Source organism: Aspergillus neoniger (assembly GCF_003184625.1).
Source record: "Aspergillus neoniger CBS 115656 unplaced genomic scaffold BO87scaffold_43, whole genome shotgun sequence".
NCBI lineage: Eukaryota > Fungi > Ascomycota > Eurotiomycetes > Eurotiales > Aspergillaceae > Aspergillus > Aspergillus neoniger.
The window spans coordinates 141,002-168,186 of record NW_020291171.1 but is presented as its reverse complement, the minus strand read 5'-3'; the positions used below and the strand labels follow the sequence as shown (position 1 = coordinate 168,186).

Here is a 27,185-nt window from a genome sequence, read left to right as displayed (position 1 = left end):
GAACCGAGATAGTACAACAGCTTATGAGCCAGCTGAAATAAATCGTTTCATGTTAGTTCCTGAGCAAAGGTTCATGGGCTCGTGTTTAGTCTGCAGGGGTCACACCAACTGTAATCCAGCTGTTCAAGGAGTTTCTCACGGAAAGGATACCACGTTCTGGCTCAGGTAGTGGTCACGTGCATTTCCAGACCGTTCGTCTCTGGTTATTGGCCGTCGTCACCCTGCGATCAATTGATTGCAGTCCCTGCTGGCGAGCCTCGATGGCGTCCGGCAGATTATCTCGCGGTATGTGGTTACCAGAGGATCTTTCAAGGGTGAGAGACTATCTTCCGTGAAAAGATGGTCGGGCAGAAGTCAAGATAAAGTATCAGTGAAGGAAGTGTAAACCGAACAGGGCTTTCAAAGAAAGCCAATGTGGTCGTCTTGGAAGACATGCAACTACAGGAAATAGAAGCAAGTGAAAGAAGTAAATGTGAATTGCATCGATATTGTACAGAGGTGCAACCGAATTCAGCAAGAGTATCCGACTGGCCGCCCTTTCCTAATATACACAAGGTTTTGATCCGTGACGTTTCTCGTTGTATACATGGTGAGATAATATGCAGGTGTCAAAATAGTCAGAAATTTCAGAGTATAACCCTGAATGAAAGGAAGAAGAAAAGTTTCAGAAGGGTAGGAGATTGTCCGTCAAAAGCAAGAAAGAAATGAGAATCCCCCAAAAACGCCAGAGCTCCACGCTTGAATGTCGCACATATATTTCCCGTGTTGGTCGCCTTTTCTCCAAATCGATGAAAAGTTCGAAATCAATTGTCGTCATCTTGAATAGACGCGTGCCCATGGCCGGATAGCCAAACTCGCTTCCAGGGACCGCCCTCAGGCCCGAACGCTGCTTCCCGATCTTGACGCATCCCTTCGAGAACACCTACGATACCGCCATTGCGCAAGCGCTCAAGGACCACGTTCATACCCTGCTTACTCTTAAGCACGGCATCCCGAGTGCGGTTCAATCCAATCAGCTCAATCGTGCGTTGGATTCCCGCAGTGGACAGGGAGGTGAAAAGGCCTCTTTTTGGAGCTTCTTCTTCGTAATCCCCAGTGTGATCGCTACTCGGCTCCGTCTTCCTTCTGCCTAGCAGTTTTCCTTGCCCGAATTTAGAGCGGAAAGTGACTGTAGTGCGCACCGTAGTCTGCTCGCTTTTCTTGTCATCGAGGGAAAGCCCTTCCAGGGTGCCGAGCGGACCTTCGGGCTGACGCTGGTAGAATTGCTTCTCGACCACGCTCAATATCCCAGTCCATTCCATGTTACGAGATTCCGTCTGCATCCAGCCCTCTTTGGCGTCCACAACAGTCGTTTCGAGGATATAGCTCTGGCCGGAATTGTCTGAGCCGCCAATCCCTTTGGGGAGGAGTTTGAGGATTCCCGAGGGGACCTTGGATTTCTTGAGGAGGAGGCGAGTGGTGTGGAGACGCTGAGTCGTCGGATCGACATAACGGTCAATGACATCGGTGGTCAGCACATGGCGAGAATACGGGTTGGGATAGCGAAGGAAGTAGGCCAGCGACACGGCCGGGAAGGAATAGTCGTAGGTGAAGACATTCTCGAAGAATTTCATAATTGCGAATGATGCATACAGAGTGAATCGGATAATTGGAATGAGGAAGTCACACCAACTTGGGGAAGAGAGAGGATGGAACTGGAGCACAGGGTGGCGTTGGGGATGCTGCTTGGTTTAAAGTGAACTGCAGTGCTCGCCTGCTCAATCGCCTTTCTCAGTGGCCGGACGAATCTGCCCGAGCCTCCGACTGGGAAGAATTTCTGTCAGCTTCTGGCCGCTCGCCGCTAAGCCTGTTTGGTAATGCGGGGATGGGCCGGTGCATCATCTGATTGTCTCCCGTCTGGCCAATCATCATGTAGTACTTAGTAGTCCTCTTGGTTTTCTTCAGCTACAAAGCACTACTATAGACCAGGACTGCGTGGCAGACAGCAAAGTCTTTGCTGATCCTCGTATGATCATACTTGAGGTATCGAATTTCTGACGTCAGGACAATCACCCTGCTTGTGATAGTAGTAGTATTCAACACACAACGGACTACCAGCCAATCTTCCATCATTTTATATATCCGGGTTGTATACGGGGAATAACGGGGAGTATAATCACCTTGAACTACTCACTATTCCACAAATACTGTAGTTCCAGCAATAGTGTTTAGTAGTACTAGTAGTATAACTTTAAGTACTTCAATCACTAACCATAACTACTACTAGTGCCGAGTTGTGACGAAACGGAGGAGCCATGACAGCCAAGCTTTTTGGACCTAGTACCAGTATAATTAGTAGGAGTAACAGGCTAACAGCAGAATACTTAATAGTAGTACCCACTGCTAGTCACACTCAATTATATAGCATACTAGTATGAGGGGTAGTTACTCGGTAGTACTACTACTGTAGTAGTGAGCACCCAGTTCGGACTCCACAAAGGTACTAGCATAATTCAACAGTGCTCTGCCTGTACTATTTATGCTCCATCTCATAACAACCTTTCGTCATAGCAGGGTGCAGTACAGTCGGACTCATACGTGGCCCTGCAATATAATGACAATAGGTGCGGAGCACTATTTGGCGCTTTTATGCATAAGATGTGTCAACAAGTGTGACACATGTCTGCAAGCTCATACGCCTACATGACCGATAGGGAAATCCTGGTCTCTCACAAGGTCGGGGCCCGAGATATCCGGGTTTTATCCTCGACTTTACTCGGAAATCCTTCTATTGTCTGGCTTAGATAGACGTTAGGCATGTGGCTCGTCGATTCCTCTGAGTACAATCTTGCCGCGGATGAAACCTCGGACACCATTGCTGAGCCAGCACTCCTCGCCATCCACTAGGTCAGTAGCTGCAATTGTATCCTCAGCGCAGAATCCCTGTGCTAAAGCATATTGTCTCGTTGTACCCGCATTGCCACCGCTGGAAAGCGGCGGTGTAATCCAAGCTGGCTTTCCCTCCCCCTCCGTCGTATTTCGTCGCCTGAAGTATGGTGTTGTAATGCTTCCTTCCATGATCGCACCCGCCGGGTTTACCAGAAGAACTTCCGCAGGCTCTACAAAAGAAACTATTCCCGATCGGAGTCGTGCAGCTGTGTAGAAGTCGCGAGCCGTAGTCTTGTGTGTGGTGAAAACGGATGGGGATATGCGTTCGGAATCGATGTATACACGCCAGGCAGTGGACTGAAGGTTCGTTTCGGTTGGAGTTAGATAATTCAGCGGATTCATTGACGTCGTCGGGTTGACCTCAACCTCGCAAGTGCCCGTGCTATCGAGGAGAATTCGGAGGCGCCATGGCTTGGTGTTGTCCGGAATGAAGGTGTTAAGAAACTCGACGAACTGATTCGTGTCTTGTTTCAGGAAGGCGAGAGCCTTTCCCCAGCTGAAACATGCCGCTGCATTTCGAAGGCGTTCTTGATGGTAAGGGAGGAGATAATACGGTGTGGTCAATGGATCGGGTGTTGTTCTAGCCGCTGCTCGCTTGCCTATCGTTGAAAGAGCAGGATCGTAGCGTAGAGACGATATGATTTTGAAGTCCTGTGGCAGCACCTCCGAGGCCATTTTTTTGCCGTCGCGGCAATTGCGACCGAGAAAAGTAGACAAGACACTTGTAAGTATGAGCTAGACAGAGCACCGAGCTGTTAGCAAGTGATAGCCGTGCTGTTGGCACCTCGGCACATTAGACGGTCGCACACTAGAAAAAGGGGGTTTGCGCAATTGAGAATATTAATTCGCGCCAGCCTGAGCTATGTGAGATGGTCATGATCCAGCACAGAAGACGACACATTGGTCCCATTTGCCTTGGAATCACGGATGATGATGTTGTGGAGAAAGCAGGAGCTGACGGAGCCCATCCCCTTGCGGCGAGTGTGATTGGCCCAAACCAGCTCGGAAAGCCCGCTGCGTCGCCGGAACCTGAACATCGCAACGCATAACTTTTCAAGCCGCATCTCTCCTCGCTCTCTCCCAACCCCAAGACAAGTTGTCCGCCCTGCCGACAAGCACTTGCTCTGCACTCAGGACCGTCCGTGCTCCCTATCAATTCCCTCCCAGGCCCATTTGGCTGTCACGATGCTGACCAAGCTCCCTTTGTAGATTCATAGGAAAAGCGATAAGAAGACGGGTTCCTCTGTCGGGTCATCATGTCAAGCCAGTCGCCATTGCCCCAGCCTACGAAGAACGTCGTTCTTGACACGACTTCTCTTCCCCCATCTTCATCAGCATCAGTTTGGGACCGCATCTCGAAATGGGTGTCGGAAAATAAGGCCCTTGTTTACACCATTGCCGGTGTTGCTGTGGTCGTGACCAGCGCGGGTGTCGTCTACTACCTCTCCGACTCAGGTCGGACTACCCCGGCCCCTTCCACAGAGAAGAAGAAGAGCAAGAATCAGAGGAGAAAGGAGAAGAAGAAGGCAGAAGAAGAGAAGAAGGCCAAGGCTGCCTCCGTTCAAGAGGGTATGTTGAAGAGAACCACACTCTGCCTCTCCCGTCGACAATTATCCGATTCGGGCTGACGATCTCCTTAGAGCCTGCCGCAAAGAAGACGGAGGAAGCGTCCGAAGAACTCCCAGAAGTTGACGAGGAATCCGTTGCACAGCTGTCGGAAGAGGTAAGTCTTTGGCCTTTTACGATGGAAACACCTTCGGTCGCCGATACCGCAAATGCTAATACCGGATTTAAAGACAAGGAAGGCTTACGCAGCCAAGCTCAAGGCTGCTGGAAACAAGGCGTATGGCTCCAAGGACTACAACAATGCCATTGAGCTCTACGGAAAGGCCATTCTCTGCAAGCCCGATCCGGTCTTCTACTCGAACCGTGCCGCCTGCTATAACGTTCTGTCGGAGTGGGAGAAGGTCGTCGAAGATACCAGTGCCGCTCTCGCCATGGACAGTGAGTACGTCAAGGCCCTGAACCGGAGAGCCATTGCATACGAACACCTGGAGAAGTTCAGCGAGGCTCTACTTGACTTCACTGCCAGCTGCATCATCGACGGCTTCTCCAACGAGATCAGCCGTGTTGCTCTGGAAAGACTCCTGAAGAAGGTTGCCGAGAGGAAAGGAAAGGCCATTATTGAGGCGAAGGGCAAGAAGCTCCCTAGCCCGACCTTTGTTTCGAACTATCTCCAGAGCTTCCGCCCCCAGGCACTGCCCGAAGGCCTCGATGAGTCTGCGGATCTGAGCGACGACTCCGGTAAGGGTCAACTCCGCAAGGGTCTGCTTGCAATGGCCCTGAAGACTGGTGATGGCTACGAGGAGGCTGCTTCTGCCTTTGAGAAGGCTCTGGAGCTCGGAGACTTGGGTGAATACGAAGCCCTTGCTCTTAACCTGAGAGCCACCTTCACCTATCTCGAGGGTAACGCTCAGGCCGCATTGTTGGATCTCAACAAGAGTGTTGAGCTGCAGCCGTCGTTGGTTCAGAGCTACATCAAGCGTGCCAGCTTGCACCTCGAGCTCGGTATGTTAAATGCCCTTTTCGTTTGGTAGATGCTTTGCTGACATGTCCCAAAGGAAACAAGGACGCCGCTGCCGACGACTTCGAGCTCGCCATCACCCACAACAAGGATGACCCCGACATCTACTACCACCGCGCCCAGCTTCACTTCATCCTCGGAGAGTTCGCCGAGGCTGCTAAGGATTACCAGAAATCCATCGACCTCGACCGTACGTTCATCTACTCCCACATTCAGCTTGGTGTTACGCAGTACAAGATGGGCTCCGTTGCGTCCGCCATGGCCACCTTCAGAAGATCCGTGAAGAACTTTGAAGAAGTGCCTGATGTCTACAACTACTACGGTGAACTTCTCCTCGATCAGCAGAACTTCTCGGAGGCAATTGAGAAGTTCGACAAGGCCGTGGAGATGGAGAAGCAGAGCAAGCCCATGGGTATTAACGTCCTGCCCCTGATCAACAAGGCTCTTGCCTTGTTCCAGTGGAAGCACGATTTCCAGGAGGCCGAGAACCTCTGCCAGAAAGCTTTGATCAGTAAGTCTTGCGAACGTTCGCTGTAAAGTGGAGAGATCTTGGAACACTAACCGGCTTGCAGTCGACCCCGAATGCGATATCGCCGTAGGAACGATGGCCCAGCTTCTGCTGCAGCAGGGCAAGGTCTCGCAGGCCCTCAAGTACTTCGAGCGCGCCGCTGAGCTTGCTCGTACCGAGGCGGAGATTATCAATGCCATCTCCTATGCCGAGGCCACCCGCACGCAGCTGGAAGTCCAGGAGAAGTACCCCCAGCTTGCTGCCCGTCTGCAAGGCATGGGTGCTGGCTTTGCCCCCCCTCCCTCTCTGTAAGATTGAGTCCTGATATATCTTCATTTACACCCGTCAAGACGCCGAAAGACGTGTACGACCTAATCTATTTTCCCTCATTCTCTTCTGTCTTGGAATTCCGGTGGTTGAAGCGTTGCAGGCCGTAGCTTATGCCTGGTCTGCTCTGGTAGGTGCATGGGCGCCTGAACCATTCATCTGTGTGTATTTACTATAAGGACTTCTTTTCTTTTCTTTTTTTCTTTTTATGTCTCGATTTATTTGACGTCTGGATCTTTTATTTTTTCTTTTTGTGCCGATATACTGTTTTATCTCCTGTTGCGACCGTGTTTCCATGTTTCTGTTTGCGAGATGGTTTTCCTCCCCCCTCTCTGTTTGTCTCCAAGCTCTCTCCATTGGTTCTGGGAGGGGCACACTGGGCTCTTTTATCGAGGAAGAAATGCGGGGCATGATGAGAGATGAGAGAGGTCTGCGGACCGGAAGATACACATATACTTTCTATCCGGCATGTCGGTTTGGGAAGAGGGGCAAGCACGAGCGATGTATGTATGTACCATAGTATAGGGAAAGCCAAGTGTGGGATGAATAACTTCAAGTCAAGAAAGAGTTAAGGTAATGGTGACAGGTCGGGTCGAATGATGGGGGAGATACTAGATGGCAAGTCACTGGATCACCATTTTGAGTAACTAGTGTATTCACCTAATCTTACCTCTTCTGTATTCCGCCCGACTAAACTAAAAGGTGCTGGTCCACCTGACGGGTATTCCCCCCCCACCCGTCGGCCTATCAGCAATCGCTCTCTCGCCCGCATCGGCGTCATCCATCTTGTCCGAACATGTTATCGTTCGACTCATCTACTCCCTATCTGACACTCATTCAACAGCTTGTCTGCTGAGTGATGCCTCTCCTACTTCTTTCTCCATCTTTCTTGTGAGTGAGACTCTGTCTCAGTCCCTTCCGAGGTGTGTTAAACTACCTCTTTCACTTTTGTTGCGTGAACCAAACCTGAGTGGTAGTAAGTAAGATACGGCCCCTTCCTATTCTTCTTATCAAATACTACACTATGAATCAGCGCCCTCTGCCTGATCGCCGTCACACCCTTCCCTGCAGGCAATATCTGGGGACTGTCTAGGCTGCCTTTGACATTCACTGCTGGTACTAACACTTTGGTACGCTTTCATAGCCAGTGACTTTTCCTTCTACGTTTCCCGGGTGCCTGACAGCGACCGCCCATTGATTGACCTCAGGCTGATCCCATCGGGTCGGTCGTATGCTCCTGCCCCTCCTACCCAAAGCTTCCTTGGCTTCCCCCGTTGGCCGCCTCATCAGCCTGCTGTAAACACTTCATCACTTCCCTGCCTTTCCCCTCTCGACGCTATCGTGGTCTTCATCTACCTTCAAAGGCTACACTCAGATCCGTTTCTCATTCTCTGCCGTCTTGTTGGTTGATGTTGATGCTGAGTAGGTAAGCGCTCAGGCAGCCTGTCCGGTTTCTGGCATCCGGTCTTGCCGTTCAAGCGCTGGGGATTCTGAGATATAAGACACTGATACCTTGGTTCGATCCAGACTGCACTGCACGTCTTAATAACTGTCGCTCTATCTCTTTGTGCTGACGGCACCACCACTTATCACCATGCCTGCCACACAGGGTAAGTGTCTGCTCTGCACTAGTCTATACGCACCGAAGCCAAATCGAACTAATACCTGTTCTTCGGGCAGCTATTGTGACTCTCCGCCCTTTGTCCGTATCCGATGATTTGCCATATCGATCCCTAGAGTTCACTTCTACCAATAATCAAGTCAACATTGGTCGGGCTTCTAAGCGTGAATCAAAGAATCTTATCCCCGCCAGAAACAATGGATTATTTGAATCGAGGGTCATGTCGCGCAACCATGCCAAGCTATGGGTGTGCTTCGACAAGCAGGTATGTTCTTCTATATGGCTATCACCTCAACAGGTAGTTGGGCTTCAGGCCAAGATAGGCTGAACTTTGTTTAGCTCGTCTACATTCGTGACGGTGGGTCGATGCATGGTACCTGGATAAATGGGAAGAGAATTCCAACAGAGGAGGACTCTGTCATCAAACATGATGACGTGGTCACCTTTGGCTCCACAGTGTATCGTGGCTCTGGTGAGTCTTGCCCGACTACTGAGAAAGGTACAGATGGGTTATTGACGTGTCATATAAGATACCTTCCCTCCACTTAAAGTTCGTTGTGAATTCGAATGGCCTGACCCTTTGTACGCCCCATGTGTCCCGCCTAGTTTGAGCAGTGCTGACACCATGGACAGCCAAAGAACCGCCCTTGCAACCAATACCTTTTGTGTTCCTGACGATGATGACAGTGATGCAAAAGAAGATTCCGTTCCTATGGTGGTTGCATCCGACAGTGCTTCCGAGATTGACAACTCCACCCCCGATTCAGATTCAGACGACCAATCCGTCATGGAGGTTTCGTCGCCTTTGACGTCCCCTCTGAAGAGGGACGACGCAAGAAATTCCCACGTGGGTGCCTGCTCAGATACAGATCAAGTGGGTAGACATGATGGCCAGCAAGGATCCCAATTGAGCCCTATTGATCTCGAGCATGGACAACATGAACAGCCTCTGGTAACTCCCCGGATGACCCCACCCTCCGTCATAGATCTTATCGACGAACCAAGTAACGCGGCTCATGATTTTGATGATTTCATCCAGGAGGCGGACAGTGCATCTGCGATGAGTACCTCTGACGACGAGGATTCCAGCTGGGGCGAAGATTACCATGCTGGTTCGGATGACGACGAAGATGACGAGGTAGATTCCCAGTCTTCGTTCAGATCCAATGCAGAACAGTCCCATGAAGATGAGGAGTCTGTGAGATCGAGAAGCCTTCATGTTCTGGGGATTCGCGACTTGATAGCATCAGAGGCGAGCTATGCTGTGGAGGAAACAAATGCCCGCTTGCCATGTGGAAATGATACATCCAGGCCCGAATTTAACGATCGACATGGGGAGGATATGGCATGTGACGCTGAGACGTGTGAGCCGGAGTTGCTCGCCGTTAGGAATTCCACATCAGATCTGCGTTCTCAGAGCACTGGCCCTTCCAGAATAATTTCGACCGAAGCTCCACCGCCGCCAATCTTATTGCAGCCAACTCTATCTTCTCCATACGGAAAGACAGTCGATCGTTCGCTACCTAGCTACCAGAATAATCCTCCAATGATGCACATGGACTGGTGGAATCCACGAACCACTGCAAACACTTCATACTCCCTGCATATCCCCCCAACTCCGCAAGTGCCTTACGCTGACGGACCCTTTGTCAACAACGAGTCGTTCCTGCTTGGTGAGACTGATCCTGCTTGTAACCGTGGTAATGATTCAGTCATTGCTTCTATGGCTACCCCTGGGATTGTAAGCCAGGAAGCAGCTTCGAGCGACGGACAAGAAATCCAGGAGACACCCATGCCTCAGAAACAGCCAGATGCCATTCCAACACCATTGCCACAGATGCAAAGGTCCGAGATAGGATTAGATAGCGTTCCCGCAAACAAGCCACTGAAAAGGAAGGCGGAGGAGATTGATGGCTCGTCTGGGAGTTCCGAGCTAGACGTTGCTACTTATCATCGAGACGGGGTTGACTCAGCTGTGACAAGCGCTAGCCAATCGTCTGACCAAGAGACTTGCTATCCGGATGCTCAGCCACAGATGCCAACGGACCAACAGGAAATTCCATCCCAGTTGGCAGACTTAGACAGTGCGAACGAGCTGCCGTCAGTTGACGACCCCATTAATGATGCCGAGACGACCGCACCTCCTACAAAGCGAGCAAAGACTTCTAGTACGGGGAGGTTTGCCAGCCATGCTGCAAGTGCTGCTTTGGGTGTAGCCATCGGTGCTTTCGGTACTATCGCTGCGTTGGCGTCGCTCCCCCCAGATTACTTTGAGTAAAGAACAGGAGTTGTCCCGGAATTGGCCATTCGCTTTGGAAACTATGCGCTTCTGTTATGAAACACGGTGCTTATGAACCACACCGAGTACGTGGTGCTATCGGCGTTCTCTTCTCATACCTTTCCGAATTGGGATATGGCGGGTGCTGCTTCTCTGTCTCTCTTCGTTTTCTTTCTATCTTTCTTTCACTTTTCCTATGTTTGGTATTTGGGCGTGTTTCTCGCTGTTTTCTTATCTTCCTGCTCTGATGGGCTTCTTCAGAACCGAGGTACAACCAGCCAGCCCCCGCAGACCTGGATGTAATTATTGTTCTAGCAAATAATACAGCCAGTTCTTCCGATGGCACACTAGTCGGTGTTGTTCCGGGGTGGATGAGACGGGCCAATGTAACCACGGCCGCAAGGCAGGCTCTTCTCGCTCTCATGATCGGTGGGCCGGCTTTTAGTTATGACCGGGGGGTCATACTGGTTCTTTCTGCTGAGTGGAGCTTATTGGCCTATTGGCCTATTGGATTGGTGACCGCCATGAAGTCGACCATGACCACCACGTCGGCGCCTCTATCAAGGCTTGTCGTTCGTTACTTTCTCCTTCTCTGCCTTTCTCTTTCCGTCTCTGCATTTTCCTCTTGATCCTGATCTGCCGTAGAGGAGCTGCCACCGCTTCTTCTTCCCCACCTCCCCTCCCCTCCTTTACTTCCCCTCATTGTCGGGGTCGTCGTACACCCAGAGTAGAACTTATCATTGAAGGGCAATAACCAGGTTGAAGGTGTCCAGCCGTTCGGCCGGCCAAGTTGCCGTACGTCACTCTTTCTTCCTCCTCCCAGCTTTGCTTTTCTCTGTACAACAAACGGTGCCTCCAGCAGCAGTTCCACTCCGTCAAGCGCGCGAGTCGCATCCAGTTTCCCTCGGTAGTGTCCCTGTCCCGTGGCCTTGCCTTGAGTTCAAGGTTGGAACTCCTTCGCCTACCCTGCTTTTGCTTTTTCTCCTTCCAGGGATCTGTATCCCAGCCAGCACTTTTCCTGTGACTCGGGCAGGTTAACAATGGCCACGATTATGTGCCCTAATAAAATTCCAAGTTGGGTCCTCAGTCGTGCGCGTGATGCCTGCCGGATACTTGCAGCTCACCGACCATTGATCTGATTGAGACCCGACTTTGCCGTCCTCCACTCCTACCTTACCTGTAAGCCACCCACCCTTGCATATTTTCTTCTTTCTGGTTTTCATTTCATTTCATTTCTTTGTCCATAAGTCTCTTCTGTTTCCCTGGCTGTGGGATCCACCCGTGACCGAGACAGAAATGGACCACATGGATGGCATTGTCACTGGGTTTCTTAGCCATCCTTCGCCTCGGTCTAGAATCCCTGAGTAAGGGCAGATTGGTCCCTTTAAGACCACTAGGGCTCAAAAGTACGTGTTCCGTACTCCGTACCTGCGGCAGGAGCATCAAAGTCAGGCAAGTTTCCCGCCATGAACTGCGTGAGTTCCAACCGCAGTTCGAATCCCATAATATGGACAGGGATTCTTATAACATGTGACCAATCCGCAGACGCAGGCCACTCAAAGAACCTCCAGGATCTTCGGCCATTGGTCCAGGCAAGAAAATTTCCTTTGCCTTTTAAAGAGGACGACGCAAGATTAATGCCCCAAAAGCCGAGCAATCATCGCTGCACTGCGGTTGCGATGGAATCGCCATCTCCCTTTTCTTTCCCCCCTTGAGAAGTGAGAACCGGATACCTGCAGAAATCGGGAATGGACTGCCACTTGCGAGGCGCGGAAATTACGGCCTGCAAAATTCACTATCTGATCGTCCAGTAATCTGCTATTCTCATTTGTTCCCTCTCCCCGTGATTATTCCTTCTCATTTTATTTTTATGTTTTATTTATTTATTTATTTTCTTTTTATTTATTTTCTTTTTCTTTCTTTCGAGGGCGCTTGTCCGCGTGTCCTCGTGCCTCTGCAGTTTCATGGCTCCCGTCACACTGTGCCCATTGTTCACAGGCACGCATGAATAAACCTCCCCTTCCTCACTCTTCGCGGGTTTGACTCGCTATTTCTTCTTTACCTTCCTCAGTCACCATATGCCCTACACTTCAGGGGATAAGAAGACAGCTTTTAGCGCATGGGCAGTGGCGCTGCCGCTAAATTGGCCTAAACGCCGCACGACCGTTACTCCATCGCTTGCGGGCACATTGGAAGGCCCACGGAGTATTCCGCCTAGAGTATAAGCTGAGGCGTAGCTTACAGGGCCACAGAGTTAGGCAGAAAGTGTCAAGACTATCCGAAGCCTATTCATGTGCCATGAAATGATTGGGTGGACAGCCCGACTGAGACGCAGCTTCGTGCATGGAACACCCTACGACTATACCAACATATAGGGAGAAGCCCAGGGTGAACTCAAGGCATACGGTATTGACGAACGTCGATGACTCTGTATGGCTGCTAGTCCAGTGTCACTACGACCACAACACATCGCTGGAACAAAATTCCGCGTTATCAGGATATGTTGCCAGCCATGATCGTGTAAGTGCGTGTCGCACTGCGCTTATCCGTTATGGGAGGTCAGCGAAAGGCTTAAAGGGCCACGTCGCATTGAAGGCAGTTGACCTGGGATGCTTGCCGAGCTTAGCGATTCTTGTTAGTCGCGTAACACAATTTTCCGTGGCTGCCATGCTTCTGGGTCTTGTATCCCGCCGTATAACATTTCCGGCTTCTGCTTGGTCACATACTCGAGCCTGAACCGACGTCTGTATTTTCGACTAAGCGCACCATGCAGCCGTAATCACCTATTCGGTCGCCCAATCAATGATAATCGAGATCCATCATTGTCCGATACGCTTGGGCAGGTCGTGCATCTAGGCACCTGGTCTGGTTGGCAACGGCCGGCACAACGCCCATAAACTGGACCCGGCCCTATGGATCAGGAATGCAGAAAAGGCTCCACTGGGGCGCGGAGTCTTTCCTTAAAGGAATCGGAGGAGTTGACACGCCCGACAGGCACATTCTGCATCTCCTCAGGTGGCCTGGGGCTGTCTCTGCGGCCCCTTCATGATCCTGGGACCATGCCGCACCGCCCGGTCTCATGTTATTGGTGCGGCATATCAAAAATAAAAAATCTCTGGATGTGACTGAGTCTTCGTGCCTTGAATTTTGCTCGGAAGATGAAATCTTGACAGATAATTTGACGTTGCTGATACGAAGTGGTCTTGACTCGAGAGCTGGTAGCACACATCGATGACCGAATGAGTCTTACAGTTCCCGTCCCCCGCGAGCTTGCCCTTGGCACTAAGCAGGGAGCGGGATGATTTGACTGAAGCAATTCGCCTTTGCTTTTTTCTTTCTCATTACCTTCCTATACGGGAATCTTCGCCGATTCTATGTCTCATCTTGATGATTGATAAGCCCCATGGCCCCCCTACAAATACTGTGTTTGGTCATGGGAAGTAGCATATCCGACTCTTGATTTTTTCTCTCTGTCCGATCAAAGTATCAACCCTCTCTAAGGTTGTGGAACCAGTTTCTGAGCATAGCCTATTCTTGGACTACATATTACCATCTCGTCCTCGTTCCTGAAGACATGTCTCATCAAGCCGGACTAATGTATCAACGAGACCCGGGGCATACCTCCTGCATTGGGGGGCGGACAGTGGTGACATGCCGAAGCTGTGCGGGAAACGCACCACGGTCAGTCGACGCATCCAATCATTCTTGGATCGTGTTGCCAATGCTAATCGGGATCAGAAACTCCGTTTGTAGTAGCTGCAACGGCCGTGGGTTTAATGTCTTCATATGTCCTCACTGCAATCCGGCCGCTGCGGCGGCAGCGTTCAAGGGCTCTGCTGGATCATCACAAGGCACCACACCGAATTCATCTGTCCCTGCTTCGCCGTCATCTCTGAGCAGGAGCTCGTCCACCTTATCCTCTGATACCAGGCCTATTGGGAATCGAAGGCGGTCGGGGGACAGCGACGAGAGCTCTTCAGGCGGACACGTCGGAGCAGGGACTAATTCACCACGGACGGTATAGAGTATTCTTAGGGACGTCGGAAAAAGGGCGCTGGTCGCCCGTGTGCCCAGTTGGCTTTCGGACACTCATTTGACTGCTTACATGTGTTGCGCTATCGTACCCTTTTTGATTTATGAAGGACCATAAGGACGGGTCTGCGGGGGTTTCCTTTTTGGCGAAGTGCAGGCGCATCAGGACATAGAGGAAAGCATGGCCTTCCATGCAGGAAACCTGTTGAGGATTTTCAATTGCGCACCATGTCACGATAGACCATCGTCGTCGCACTTCGTTTCAATGTACTTACTGTTTCACGCCAGATACCAATAGGGAAATGAATTGCCAGATGCTTGGATGGAGTGACGTCAGCTCCCGGGGTGAGTTCTCCCGAGCTTCTCTCCATGTTGGATTCAGGACCATTGGTTTGCCTCGGATGCGAAGAAGTGCAAGGGTCATTTTATTCGCCCCCGCCACACTCCTCTTGAATTAATCTAAGGAACCATTTTCGCTACGTCTGTGTCACTCCCACCCCCGGATATCCCGGCCTCCACCCATTCCACGGCATATCCGACAGCCGGCAATGAGAGTCTGGAGTTTGGGGCAAGACGCGAGGACGATCACTCCACCTCAGGTTCCGAATGCTGTTTCCCCCAAAAACCTATATGTAGGAACCATGACCGCCCCTGAACTCAAAATCTGCTTGTCCTTTCTTTACTCATTAAGTAACGCTCTGATTTTCCTACAACATGGCCTTGTCTTTCACTGAAAAGCCCCCGCAGGGGAGGGTTCCTTATGCGATCCCGCAATTGGAGGGTGAACGCATCACGATTCCGGGGAGCAAAGGAGCCTTTCGTATCCTGGCTTCCTCTAAGCAGACCAATGGCCTCATGGCTGTCTTTCAGAGCGGGGCTGTTCTTTCAGACGCCCCGGGCTTTCACTATCACAACCACGCCCACGATGTCTTCCTGGTGACCAAGGGCTTCTTGAAATTATGGAATGGAGACAAATGTCGGATAATGGGGCCTGGGGATTTCGCTTATGTCCCTCCTGTATGTCAGATGCTATTTGCTATGCTGTATTTCCTGTCCTCCCTTTCTTCGCTCACGCTTGACTCTCCAATGTCCACTACAGACTGTGGTTCATAACCCGGAACTGCTGGGACCACACACGGAGACCTACGGCGTCGTCACTCCCGGCGACTGGGTCGACTTCTTCCGCTACGTGTCCGAGCCTTATGAGGGTATCCTAGTTCCCGAGAACGACGATCGCGACCTCAAGGCTCTGTTAATACCCAAAGTGATGGCTGCGAAGCAGGACTTTGACGTCGTGTTCCAACCACACTACCAACCTCCTGCACTAGGGGAGTGGAGTGCAGATGAGGAGAAGCTCCCCGAGTCGTCACAACCATATTTCCTGCGCGCCAACACGGGTCCCAAATGGATGCTGGGAGGTGTCATGTCCCGCCCGTTCATCACCACCCGTCAGAGTCAGGGTGTCTGCGCTATTTCCAGCATTGAATCCTCCAAGACCTACGGCGAAACTCTACTTTCTAAATTCTTGACCTTCCAGTCGGTAGATCACTGTCTATGTGTTCAGGAGGGGACATTGACCGTCCAGCTGAAGGATGGCCCCGAGTCAACTTTCCGCGAAGGAGAGACAGTTGTGATCCCGGCCGGTCAGGCGTTCGCTCTAAGATTTGCCAGTCGGTATGTGCGGGTCTGGTCATTTACCGATGGCGATGGCATTGAGACTTTGATCCATCGGTTGGGCACACCATTCGAAGGTGCTGTTCTACCTGACCAAGCGCCGGAGTGGAACCCGGCGGAGGTTGGGTCTGTAGCGTCCGAGTTGAATGTGACCATTGAACTCTAGAGGGGAGAGAAGGGGGAAGGGGGAAAGGGTGGATGACGTGGATGCATGAACTTAGCGTGGCTCAATTGAGCCTTGTGACGACTATTGGAACTGGAACTATTAGCGATACCTGTCATGCTCTACCTTATTTGTATTAGTTAGTTAGAAAAGTGGAAAGGAATCGTATCCATTTCATTTAATTTATTTTTTTCATCTGCACCCCGCGGGGACCCCGCAGAGGGCTCCCACGTGATGCTGACGGTCGGAAATCCCGGCCGAATCTCCCTTTCCAACTTCATCCTTTTTGCGATTAACTTCGGCCTCTACTACGATCGACTACTTTCCCCCTATCTTCAATTTGCCTCCACTCTTGTCCTTATAGTTCGTTTCGGATACATACCCCAGTTTTCCCTATGTCGTCTACCTTCGTCTAGATGGATGATGGATGAGTCGCCCCCCATTCACACCGCGGGTGATGATTCTCTTCCCCCGCCGCGGGCCAAACGCCCTCGCGCTGCACAAGCATGCGACCGCTGCAGGGCCAAGAAGTACAAGTGCGACGAGCAGTATCCCTGCGCGCACTGTAAAAGTATGCCGTCTATCGCGATAAGCTGTCCCATCCTGAACTAACCTCCTTTCTAGAAAGCCAACTCAATTGCGTCTATCAGGGGAATTACCGTCAACGCGAAAGCAGCAGGTCTGCACGGTATGTATATCATATTTCGTTTACATAGTATTTAGCTAGTTCGTGTCTTGGTATTTGCTGACATATCAGACAGATACGTCGCTGATCTAGAGCGCAAAGTAGACGAGCTTACGGCCCGACTAAGATTGGCAGAGGCGGACGTTACGTCCCAGCACTCCTCACGGTCCCAGAAGATAGTAGTACAACCAAGCTCTGGACCCAAGCAAGCTCCTCCTCCCCCAGTGGGCGTTGAGGCGACTCCATTGTCGCTGCCTCGCGCTGCATCCACGCCGAGAGAAGATGCGCCTTTCATTTACGAACACCATGACGAAGCTGGGGAGTCGGTAGGGGATGAAATCAGCGAACTGAACCACCACACCAACGGTATCGAATTTCACGGCAGCACTTCTTCGACGGCTCTCCTCGGTCATCTTCAAAAGGCCCGGGAACCGCAACGCTCCTTGGAGCGTCGGGACGCACGTCTCGAAGATCCGGGATATTCGATCGTCTCGACGCTGCATAACTCCAGCTTTTCACCCTCGGGTACCGGCTCCGCCCAGCCCTTGACATTACGGGAACAGAATTATTACTTTGAGCAGGCTCATGCATTTATCAACGGCTATTTTGAGAATATTCATTTCATTCATCCTCTCATTGATAAGGAGGACTTTTTGCTTCGGGCGCACAGTCTATGGTTCAATCGTGGCGTTCAGCCGGAGCCGAGTTTTGTTGCCTTGTATCTGAGTATCCTCTCGTTCGGGGCCTTGGTGCGGGTCTGGGATGAGGACAGGCTGGGTGGACTGACCCGATTTGAATGGAGCAGGAAGTTGTTTGGGGAAGCTCAGATGTACCTCAACTACCTGCAGTTCTCGAATACTCTGGATACGGTGCAGTGTCTATACCTTATGGTATGAGATCTTTTCTTCCTGGACGAAATACGGGCTGACCTTGTCTAGGCTAAAATTTGTCAGAACGAGCTGAATCCGAACTGTAAGTAAACTACTTCGCTACTTGCTTTTGCGACTGATAAGCTGACATGTCTTAGTGGCGTACATGTACCTGGGACTGGCTATCCGTACATGTCTAGCTGCTGGGTTCAATCGTGAGGTGCGCAGTTCGACAGAGCAACGCTCGGAGTGGATTTCAAAGACGTGGTGGTAAGTTCGTGCCCTGCTTGGATAGAGCTCACGCTAACCCTGGCAGGGGACTGTTCTCTTTGGAGATGTAAGTCTTTCTGGACATCCGGTTCAGTCACGATCCTAACCACACCAGTGAAATGAGCTTTTCAGTAGGCCGTCCGGATACTCTAGGCATGGATGAGTACCACAACCGGGCGCTGCCTGAGAGAGACGACTCTGAGTACGCTGTTATCCCATGGATGGTGGATTTTGCATACATCATCCGCAAGGTGTCTGTGCAGATATATCATTCGCGTATCACGTTACAAGAGAAGCTGCATCTCGCACTCCAAATTGAAAATGAGCTAGACCGATGGATGGCGAGACTGCCGGACAGGATCAAACCAGACATTGTTCAACGAGCAACAGGAGGAGCGTTGAGAGATCCGAAATGGGCACGAAGGCAACGCTTAGTGCTCGGTATTCGTAAGCCCCCTCTTGCACGTCCTGATTATTTGTTTCAGGGACAGTCACTAAACCTTGCCGACCAGGCTACTACAACGTGAAGATGCTCCTGTTCCGACCATTCCTCAGCTACTTCACACGCAAATTACGACATACCCCTATGGAACTAGAAGAAACGATCGCCAAATGTCTCGACGCGGCAATGAAAACCATCCAAGTCATTTACGATATCTACCGAATTCACACATTCTTCCGCTGCTGGTACGCCTGCCTTATACCTCATCCTATACCCTCCCATCCATACCCCGTTTAACCCAAAGTTAGGTGGTACAACACCACGTATGTCATGTTCGCCACGTCCACCCTCCTCCTCCCCATGTCAAAACTGGGCATGTGCGCCGAAACCATCCCGCTCCGCCGCTCCGTTGAAATGGCCGTCGAGATCCTCGAAGCAATGGACGAATCCGTGGTGGCGCGTAAATCTGTCGAAATTATCAAGCACTATTTGCGAGAGTTCCGGCCCATCGATGTTCAATCCGCTACCACACCATCCAGTAGCAACGATGGAACCAAAATTGCCGACTTTACTACTGACCCAGGAGCTGCTGCTGTTGCATCTGCTTCGGGTACTGCCCAGACAGGATTTGATATTCCGGTATGGTTTTTCAATCTTTCAACCCGCTTCATGTACAAATGAGAAACAGAATTGCTAATGTAGGGGGTATAGGAATGGGCATATGGCTTCGGCTTCCCGGATTGTTCCTTCGAAGGGATCGCTAGACTGTTCGATGATTTGGGAGGGTTGCCGATGTTGGATGGGTGACTATGTATTACTACTATATTTTACTATGTGCTATGCAATTCAATTGGTGGGTTAAGGGGGCTTGGGGGGTTGTATAGTGGGGTTGACTTGTATATAGCTAGTTGGTGGAATTGATAGATGACTTCATGCTCTACTGTAGATATCTAGACCCGTGATAACCTACGGATACTAGTCTGCTAAAAGCGTTCAGTTCATGCAATATAAACAAGACGAAAAGTGAACTTCCGACTTCGTCAGTCTGCTCTACTCCACCAATAAAATCGAGACATAAATAGTAATTCCACACCCTATACTGTATCTATACCCAACTAAAACACCATTCTATAGATGCGAAGTAACCCCCCTCCTCTTACTACTACCAGTACTACCACCACCAAACAACCCCGGATTCTGCTCCACCACATTCTCCACCTCCTTAATCGCATCATATCCATAAAGCCACGGTTGTACTTCAGGACACGTCCTACACATCATCGTATTAGCGTATCCTTACTTTCTTAAACCCCCTACTTCTACTTCCCAAACCAGAAGAAGAGGTGGTGGGGGAGGAATAAGTAATAGTACGTACCACCGACTCGGAAAAGCCCCTTTGAGCTCCTTCCCCAGCTGAGAAAGGAACAGCTGGTCTCGTTTCTCTTGTTCGGGGCCGTCGTGCATGTGGAAGTCGTTTCTCTGTTTATTTACACATTCCTGGTTAGTATATCTGTGCTTTCCTGGGGGTGGGGTAGGAGTTGTATGTGGATGACTAACCTGCTTGAACGTCTCCCTCACGATAGCTTCACCTCGAGACTTGCGTAGCTTCTCGTATAAACGGAGGATAGCGGGCAGGTCGGATTTGTGTTTCATGTGGCCGAGGAGACCGCCGAGGACGGCGCCGTCTTCGAGCGATGAGTTGGCGCCTTGCGCGAGGTAGGGGAGCATTGGGTGGCAGGCGTCGCCGCTGGAGGGTTTGGTTTGGTTGGTTAGTTGGTGGGTTGGATTGGGGTGGGGATGGATGGAGTACGTACATGAAGACGAGGTTGGATTTGTCGTTGATCCAGGATTCCATTTCGGCGTCTGAATCGATCGAGTTGGTTAGTAAATGACAGGGGGATCGGGTTGGGGTGGTGGCGGTGTACTTACGGTGCATGAGTTTCCATTTGTCAACGCCGTTCACGTAGCCCAGGAAGCGGGTTAAGCTGTACTATATCAGTTTTTTGGGGATCATTGAAGTGGTTTTGGTGGGGGGAGGAAGCAAACGTACACTGGATCCCAACCCACGAATAAGCGCATCATTTCGTCCAGCGAGCCGGTCTGTCGAGATACTCCCGGGGGTAGATCATCCGGTACCAGGAGAACAATATTCATCATCTTCCCTCCGCGTAGGGAGTACCCTACTGCATGTGCCCCGGGTCCGATCCAGAAATGTACCGTCGGGTTCTCTACCCAAGCTTTCAGGTCCGGGTCTGAGATCTGGTCTGCCGTTAGGACGATCCGATACGCCAGATCTCCCGTGGGAATGGGGTCGTCTTTTCGCCCGCAGTAGCATTCCCGACAGCGGGACCAGAGTCCATCTGCGGCGACGATTAGATCCCCGGAAACAGTTCTGCCGCTGAGGGTGGTGACGGTAGTAGTATCGAAGTCAATGGTGTTGACTCTCTCGTCGAGATGGAAGGTCACGCCGAGCTCCTTGGCTCGCGCGTATAGTGCTTGTTGCAGGTCTACGCGGTGCAGGTCGATGAAGGGTGCGGAGTACTTGGAGCGGATATTCCGATTGAATGATTCTTCATGGGCGAGGACTTCGCCTGTGTAGCGGTGCACTGTTAAGGAAGTGGGCTCTGCAGCGTCGGTCCATAGCTTCTCGGGGAGCTTCCAGTGTGAGAACAAGCGGGAAGCATTGGGAGTGATCTGGAGACCGGCGCCAACTTCTGCCAACTCTTTCGCTTGCTCGAGAACTGTAACGGTGTGGCCGGGCATGGCGCAGGAAATGGCGGTGGCGAGGCCACTGAGGCCTGCGCCAACGACGATGATGTCAAGATGTGAGTCTTGATGGCTCTATTTGATGGTTTAGTATTTTATCTTCACCTCCCCTTTCAAAAGTTACTTTGGTACGGCTCAGGGATAGAACACACCATTGTGGATCCTTCACTTCTCCCGAGAACACTGTTAAAGATGCCCATGGTGGCAGGGGCTCTTGAAATGACAATGGCAATGCGGAATGGCAAGTAAGGAGGCAGTCGCGATGTTTGTTGCTCTTTAAATCCACGACGACACGCTTTGCCGCCGGAGCTGCACTTATCCGCAATCACAAATCGTCAATTGGTCCAGATAGGAAAGAATTCCTGAGCTCAAACTGGGGCTGATTTGTAGGATTTGCACCGGAGTCCCCGGCTTTCCCGAGGGTCGGGATATCCGGGGGTGTGATGCAACGGTTCCAGTGGCTGACGTTCATCCCCATTCCTCATCTTAAGCAACTTGCGGGGGATCCGGGGTCTAGTGCCTTGGCTGGCACGGAAATGGCAACGTATGTTGGAAAATAGCGAACGGAAATTCCGTGGAGGGCTATGATACGAAGCCATCGCGGAAAGTGAAAAAGAGAGAAGCCCCCACAAGTCAAGAATAGCAGAGCAGGTGACTCCGTCACGTGGGGCCTTTGCTTTTCGCCCTGCTGAATTCATTGTGCTTCTTCCTCAACGCCATGTTCGAATTGCCATCCATGGTTCACTCCATGGTCCATAGGCAAAATCAATTCGTGCTCGTGGTTAATGTCGTCTCTGCGAAGTGGATTCGACTAAAGCAGGCAGAAATATCCGAAAGCATATCTGTCTTAACCGAAGAACTCTTAATCGGCCAGGAATCCTTTGGGAATGAAGTCACTCGGGCAAGTGCTGACAAGTACGGCGATTAGCTTTGCTGTTTGGAATCTCGCTACCAGACCTGCCAGGGGCTAGACTCATCTGACAGTCAAAGAAGAGTTGAGCTCACAGACAGCTTACCCAAAAGTTGGGAACGCTCTAAGCATGGTCTATGCTTGACTTGATTCGCCGAGGTAAGCTCTCCTAGCACTGAATACTAAGCATGACCTTCCCCGCTTACCAGGCACCAGTATCCCACGTGTACGCTGCTCGAAAGGTCCTATCAGAGGCACTTAGAGGCAAAGCTCTTTGTTTATCATAAAGCAAACAGACTCTGAGGTCATGACGTTGGGAAGAACCCGCGCAGGGCGGAGACGCAGTCTCTACGGCCATAACACCTAGACACGACCCCTCCCAAGGCACTTCGACTCAGTCCCCCAGCCGCCGTTAATATAGAGATCACCGTACAGGCTCTCCTATTGAGCAGCATGGGCCTCTGGACGGGACACTATTATTCGGTAGCTTTACGCCACTAGTGTACTCTATCCCTCTCTTCCTATCACAATCCATCTACGGCGCAGGATCGTACGTGGTCCCGAATATTCGGGGAACCCGAGGGCCACATCCCGGGATGAAGTGGCGTTTCAACGCCAGTCACTACCCTGTTCAGGGAGATTCCGATGGGTTTAGCCCATGTGATGATGGCATAGATTGTGTGGGGTAAAACCGGGGTAGTAGTGACAACTACCCAACTGCCGATATATGATCCGCTCCATGTCTAGATATATAGAACTTGGCATCGTATGACCTTTCTTCTGTTCCTCGCGACAGTTGGACCCTGAGTGGCCTGATAATTGTCCAATACTGCAACTAGTACTAGTACTAGTACTTCCATCATAGTACAATATGGCATCCCAAATAGATCCTAGGGTATGTCACTCCCTCCTCTTCATCATCGAATCGGAAAAATAAACAAACTAGAAACAAGCGCTGACCATCTGCTCTATGTCCTCCTATCGGGAATTTACAGCTCTATCCCCGCAGAGTCCGATTTGCAGCTCTACTCACCGTCAATGTCTTCGTCTTCATGGGCAATATGTACTCGGTATGATACTACCCACCATCTGGATAATCCCATTTGTCCGGACGAGCACTACTCACACGCAATGTCCCACATTAGTCAGGGATAGCGACCGGCTTCGACTCCCTCGCGGCCGATCTCCACGTCGGATACCAAAAGCTCGCTGACCTAGTCTCCTGGTCCGTCTTATCCATGGGCCTAGCCAACCTGGTCTGGATGCCGCTGGCACTATGTTTCGGAAAGCGCCCGGTTGTACTCGTGTCCATGGCCATGTTTGTGGCAGGGATTATCTGGACGGTCGTCGCAAAGGACTACAATAGCTTGATGGGAGCTAGAGTGTTTGCTAGTTTTGGTATGATATATCATCCCCTGGGGCTTTGTCCATGTGATGAATAGGGGTCTTTGCTAACAGCCACAGGCTATGGATCGATCGAGTCATTGGGGCCTAGTATCCTTGCTGGTTCGTACCCCATTCTTCTAAGACACATATGAAGCGAAGCGACCAGGTCCACTAATAAACCCTAGACATGTTCTACGAGCGCAACTACTCCAGTGCAATGGCAATCTACGCTCTCTTCCTCTCGGCTGGCTCTCAAGTCGGCCCCCTTATCGCTGGTTACCTCGTTGCTGCCCGTGGCTGGCGCTGGTTCTTCATCCTGTGTCTCATCATTGCCGCAGTCAATTTCGTTACCACCTTCTTCTTTCTCCCAGAGACGCTCTACGAGCCTGGACCCGAGGAGCAATTGGATATGGACGATAAAGAGAAGGCCGAGGCCTATCAGAGCCACGTCGAGGCCGTGCCCGACGTCAACGCCTGGCGGCGGCAGCAGCAGCAATTCTCCTACGGAGGGTATTGGAAGAGCTTGTTCAAGGTTGGCCTATCGGATGCAGCGAGAGAAAATGGTGTCTTCAAGCATCTGGCTCGGCTGTTCTGGCTACCGTTGCCCATGCTGCTAGTCCCGGGAGTTTTGATAGCTGCGATGATGTATGGTGTTGTATTAGGAGGGTAGGTTCCCCACTCCCCATTCTGTGCCTGGTTGTTTCATGGAATAAGCGATCTGACTATGCTATGCCGACAGTGTGGTCTCTATATCCACCCTTTCTGCCAACATCTTCTCCCCTCCGCCATATAACTTCTCCTCTGCCGCTCTCGGCCTGTGGACGCTTGGCAGCTTCGTCGGTATTCTCGTCGTGTGGCCCATCGCGGGCCCTCTGACCGACGCTCTCTCTACCTATCTCCGCAAACGCAATAATGGCGTCCATAAGCCGGAGCATCGGGTTCCCGCCCTCGTTATCCCGTTCGTCATCACTCCACTCGGTCTGGTTATCTTTGGATACACGGTCTCTCGCCACATGCAGTATGTGATACCAGCAGTAGGCTCGGCCATGTCTGCAGCAGGGTTGACCCTAGTCCCTTCGGTGATGTTGTCATATGTTGTCGACTCATACCCGCAGACTAGCGGCGAGGCGCTAGTGTTGGTGAATGCTAGCAAGAACATCGTTGCCTTCGGGCTGAGCAAGGGATCAGTGGACTGGATGACCACCCAGGGGGTGGACAAGATGTTCTATGAGTTTGCCGCTGTACAATGGGCGGTCCTCGCTTTGGGATTACCTCTATTTTTCTTCGGGCCGTGGATCAGGAAGAGAACTTCCAAGTACTTTTAACGATGATCAGTCTCTGTATATATTTATATCAACTAGGTTAAACATCTTTTTCCTCATCAATCAATGATATTGTCGAGCCAAGGTGGCTATTTGTTGAATTGTTTCTGCCATTGGACGAGACACGCTCCAGCGCGACGTGATAGTTTTCAGACTAATCTGGAGAAAGTTCATCTCGTTGAGCAGTTGGACTTTAGTCCCGTCGGTATCTTCGTGTCGGAGGTACTGGTCGATATCATAACCCTCACGCCAGATATCATGCCATGGAGTGTTTGGCCCAACATGGATTGTCTCTTCGCGGGATAAACACCATCCACCCATCACAACTGCCGACGCATATACAGCAGCTGGGATATGAGGTGCGTGAGCTGACTTGAACGGAATCTGACTGACGATTCGAGTAATAGCAAGTGCATGTAGAACTGCCCTAACAGCACCAGCACTCCTAGCCCATTGATTAAGATCAAATGATAGCTGGTCTTCCTTGGTGGCCATTCCTCCGAGTGGCTGCTGTAGACCATATGCGTGACATATCCTTCGACATAAAGAAGCAGAAGATACGGCTAGTTCAAGACAGACGGTGTGCCATCGGAGGGTGAGTTGGAAATTGTTGTCGTGGAGGGGTGATTCTTCACTGATGTTTTTGTCGTAGATATTTAACAAAGCTTTAATAATCTGCCTTTCGGAAATTGCGCCGAATACCGGTCCAGTGGTTTCGTGCAGGTCAGATACGAGGGACTGTAGACCCTCTATGGTGACAAGAATTGAGAAGGTTGAAAGAGGTGGTGGGGAGGAAGTAGGGTAATTTGGTGAGAAGACGGAGACAAACACTTCGCTGAAGGGACGTTGAGTTGAGCTTGACTTCTCCATTTCGACGATCCAGTCGTCTGCGGTCTTTGCGAGGAAGGCAGCATCAGGGCATGCAGTTTTGATGGAATTTATTAGGTGACGAGTGCTAGCCGGGGAACCTGAAGCTTGTGAGATTAGGCCGTCGAGTATGTAGTGGCCTAGAATTGCGCGTCGTTTAGTTTCAATGGCTGCCCATGTCAGCCATGCCGCATGCTTTGTCGAGTCCGGGGCATCTCGTGCTGGAATATGGTATTGTTGCAAATCTTCGGCGGCGTACATGCCAGATGTCCGTGCCCAGTAGAAGCCAAGTCCATGCCATACAAATGCAGTTGTTCGTATGCTTTCATTGCTCGAAAGTAGTGCAAAGAGTTGACCTAGAAGCGCCGTCATGACCAATTGGACACCGTCGCAGGCATCTCGCGGCCCCCGCAGGCTACTTAGTGTTTGCCAGGAGGTTGCTACTGTGGTATGGCCGAGGCGCCAGAGCATCTCTCCTTTCTGAGATGAGTCTGGTTGGCATACAAATAAGGAACCGAGGGCTACCATGTTCAGCAGGAGCGGCGGGATGGTTTCACGTGTTGAAAATGTTGGTTCATGTATGACCGGGAAGCATAGTGAAAGCCATTCGAAGAATTGCTGCAAGCATGCGTCAAGGAAGGCGGATGTGATGCCCGAGCTATGCAATTCCGAGTTCAAGCGTTTTGACAGGTCCTCTATCAAATTGTAGCTTTGCTGCATGGCTACTTTTCCAGGTTCTTGTTGAGAAGCTCCGGGGTCCTCTGCAGATAGGATGTTCGGGCCATTGGATATATGCAGATGCGGTTGATTTGGAAGCTCTGTAAATGGTAGCGGGATGGCCGATGGGCCCCAAAAGTCGGGCATAAACCAATCCACTAGGTTGTCAGAGCCGAGCAGTTGCTGATTCCCCGACAATGGAGACTGTTCGAATGAAGACATGCCTAGAAGGCTCAGTGCAGATCCTTTGGGACTGGGTAGATTGCCCTCGTTTGTGCCGCCTACTGATTGTGCTGCATCTGAGGAGGCATTTGCTCGAGAGCGGGCATGGAGCCTCTTGTGTCGGCCAAGGACATCACCTCGTCCAAAGCTTCTGCCACATTCATCACATCGAAATGGCCTGGTATTGGTATCTATGTAGCGTGAGATTCGTGCAGAAATGAATGTCATTCCCAAAACCTACGAGTTCGCTCATGTCTCTGGGCCTTGTTAACAAGGGTTCTCTGGCAAAGGAAAGGCGTGCAAAACGTACTGAAAGGTGTTCCGAATTTGGTATATGACCTATTGCATTGGTGGCACTTGAACTTCTTGACTCGATCCATCAGTTTCAGGGCGTTTGCGCATTAGCCAGCAAAGAACCATAGGCTATTCGGTCTTTGCGGGGAAAGAAAAGAAATGTGGAGAGCGGAATAGTTCGGATGCGGAGACAAGCAAGTTAACTATCTAGCGTGACCGCCTTTCAGACCGAACTCATGAAGAAGCTGTTGGACATGATCTATTCGATATGAGGAAAATGTGGAATATATTATAAATAAAGGTTGGTCGGTATGATGCTC

At 51.0% G+C, this 27,185-nt stretch overlaps 9 protein-coding genes across 9 annotated transcripts; 4 read left to right on the top strand and 5 right to left on the bottom strand.

Moving 5' to 3' along the window:
* Nucleotides 1–459: 459 nt before the first annotated feature.
* BO87DRAFT_410233 (uncharacterized protein) lies at nt 460–3,843 on the bottom strand. The gene is made up of 4 exons (XM_025626311.1): nt 2,824–3,843; nt 1,805–1,938; nt 1,704–1,721; nt 460–1,671 (listed from the first exon to the last, which is right to left on the bottom strand). The coding sequence occupies exons 1-4, from the start codon at nt 3,601–3,603 to the stop codon at nt 804–806; spliced, it is 1,800 nt and encodes a 599-aa protein (XP_025475314.1). The 5' UTR covers nt 3,604–3,843; the 3' UTR covers nt 460–803.
* A 341-nt stretch (nt 3,844–4,184) lies between these two features.
* On the top strand, nt 4,185–6,332 carry tom70 (putative mitochondrial outer membrane translocase receptor (TOM70); the record flags this gene model as incomplete). Its single annotated transcript, XM_025627535.1, has 5 exons — nt 4,185–4,497; nt 4,569–4,651; nt 4,725–5,496; nt 5,550–6,023; nt 6,085–6,332. 5 exons carry the CDS (start codon nt 4,185–4,187, stop codon nt 6,330–6,332), a joined length of 1,890 nt encoding a protein of 629 aa, XP_025475313.1.
* A 1,609-nt stretch (nt 6,333–7,941) lies between these two features.
* BO87DRAFT_400989 (FHA domain protein) lies at nt 7,942–10,246 on the top strand (the record flags this gene model as incomplete). The annotated part of the gene is made up of 4 exons (XM_025625573.1): nt 7,942–7,957; nt 8,028–8,233; nt 8,308–8,440; nt 8,499–10,246. The coding sequence occupies 4 exons, from the start codon at nt 7,942–7,944 to the stop codon at nt 10,244–10,246; spliced, it is 2,103 nt and encodes a 700-aa protein (XP_025475312.1).
* Nucleotides 10,247–14,038: 3,792 nt separating this feature from the next.
* BO87DRAFT_400988 (uncharacterized protein) lies at nt 14,039–14,649 on the bottom strand (the record flags this gene model as incomplete). Its single annotated transcript, XM_025625572.1, has 4 exons — nt 14,039–14,300; nt 14,371–14,404; nt 14,448–14,480; nt 14,514–14,649. The coding sequence occupies 4 exons, from the start codon at nt 14,647–14,649 to the stop codon at nt 14,039–14,041; spliced, it is 465 nt and encodes a 154-aa protein (XP_025475311.1).
* Nucleotides 14,650–14,992: 343 nt separating this feature from the next.
* Nucleotides 14,993–19,188, top strand: BO87DRAFT_400987 (RmlC-like cupin; the record flags this gene model as incomplete). Its single annotated transcript, XM_025625571.1, has 10 exons — nt 14,993–15,295; nt 15,378–16,093; nt 16,532–16,686; nt 16,873–17,690; nt 17,739–17,772; nt 17,828–17,939; nt 18,055–18,380; nt 18,452–18,626; nt 18,690–19,020; nt 19,093–19,188. The coding sequence occupies 10 exons, from the start codon at nt 14,993–14,995 to the stop codon at nt 19,186–19,188; spliced, it is 3,066 nt and encodes a 1,021-aa protein (XP_025475310.1).
* Nucleotides 19,189–19,509: 321 nt separating this feature from the next.
* BO87DRAFT_368233 (putative monooxygenase) lies at nt 19,510–21,507 on the bottom strand (the record flags this gene model as incomplete). The annotated part of the gene is made up of 7 exons (XM_025621926.1): nt 21,300–21,507; nt 20,432–21,222; nt 20,311–20,366; nt 20,196–20,244; nt 19,939–20,128; nt 19,757–19,860; nt 19,510–19,651 (listed from the first exon to the last, which is right to left on the bottom strand). Exons 1-7 carry the CDS (start codon nt 21,345–21,347, stop codon nt 19,510–19,512), a joined length of 1,380 nt encoding a protein of 459 aa, XP_025475309.1. The 5' UTR covers nt 21,348–21,507.
* BO87DRAFT_173160 (uncharacterized protein) lies at nt 21,432–21,988 on the bottom strand. Its single transcript, XM_025618358.1, has one exon. It carries the CDS (start codon nt 21,843–21,845, stop codon nt 21,516–21,518), a length of 330 nt encoding a protein of 109 aa, XP_025475308.1. The 5' UTR covers nt 21,846–21,988; the 3' UTR covers nt 21,432–21,515.
* Nucleotides 21,989–22,672: 684 nt separating this feature from the next.
* Nucleotides 22,673–24,798, top strand: BO87DRAFT_173150 (putative MFS transporter). Its single transcript, XM_025618357.1, has 6 exons — nt 22,673–22,952; nt 23,053–23,127; nt 23,203–23,455; nt 23,522–23,563; nt 23,629–24,109; nt 24,183–24,798. The coding sequence occupies exons 1-6, from the start codon at nt 22,929–22,931 to the stop codon at nt 24,766–24,768; spliced, it is 1,461 nt and encodes a 486-aa protein (XP_025475307.1). The 5' UTR covers nt 22,673–22,928; the 3' UTR covers nt 24,769–24,798.
* BO87DRAFT_410226 (uncharacterized protein) lies at nt 24,516–26,951 on the bottom strand (the record flags this gene model as incomplete). The annotated part of the gene is made up of 2 exons (XM_025626310.1): nt 24,516–26,749; nt 26,911–26,951. The coding sequence occupies 2 exons, from the start codon at nt 26,949–26,951 to the stop codon at nt 24,829–24,831; spliced, it is 1,962 nt and encodes a 653-aa protein (XP_025475306.1). The 3' UTR covers nt 24,516–24,828.
* Between the last annotated feature and the right edge of the window lie 234 nt (nt 26,952–27,185).

Excerpts from the sequence above, each read along its gene's own strand:
- BO87DRAFT_173150 (XM_025618357.1), top strand. The coding sequence starts at position 22,929 with ATGGCATCCCAAATAGATCCTAGG. Across the intron at positions 22,953-23,052 it reads CATCCCAAATAGATCCTAGG|CTCTATCCCCGCAGAGTCCG; the intron begins GTATGTCACTCC and ends GGGAATTTACAG. Across the intron at positions 23,456-23,521 it reads TAGAGTGTTTGCTAGTTTTG|GCTATGGATCGATCGAGTCA; the intron begins GTATGATATATC and ends TAACAGCCACAG.
- BO87DRAFT_173160 (XM_025618358.1), bottom strand. The coding sequence starts at position 21,845 with ATGAATTCAGCAGGGCGAAAAGCAAAGGCCCCACGTGACGGAGTCACC.
- BO87DRAFT_410233 (XM_025626311.1), bottom strand. The coding sequence starts at position 3,603 with ATGGCCTCGGAGGTGCTGCCACAGGACTTCAAAATCATATCGTCTCTA. Across the intron at positions 1,939-2,823 it reads GTTTCATCCGCGGCAAGATT|AAAACCAAGAGGACTACTAA; the intron begins GTACTCAGAGGA and ends TTGTAGCTGAAG.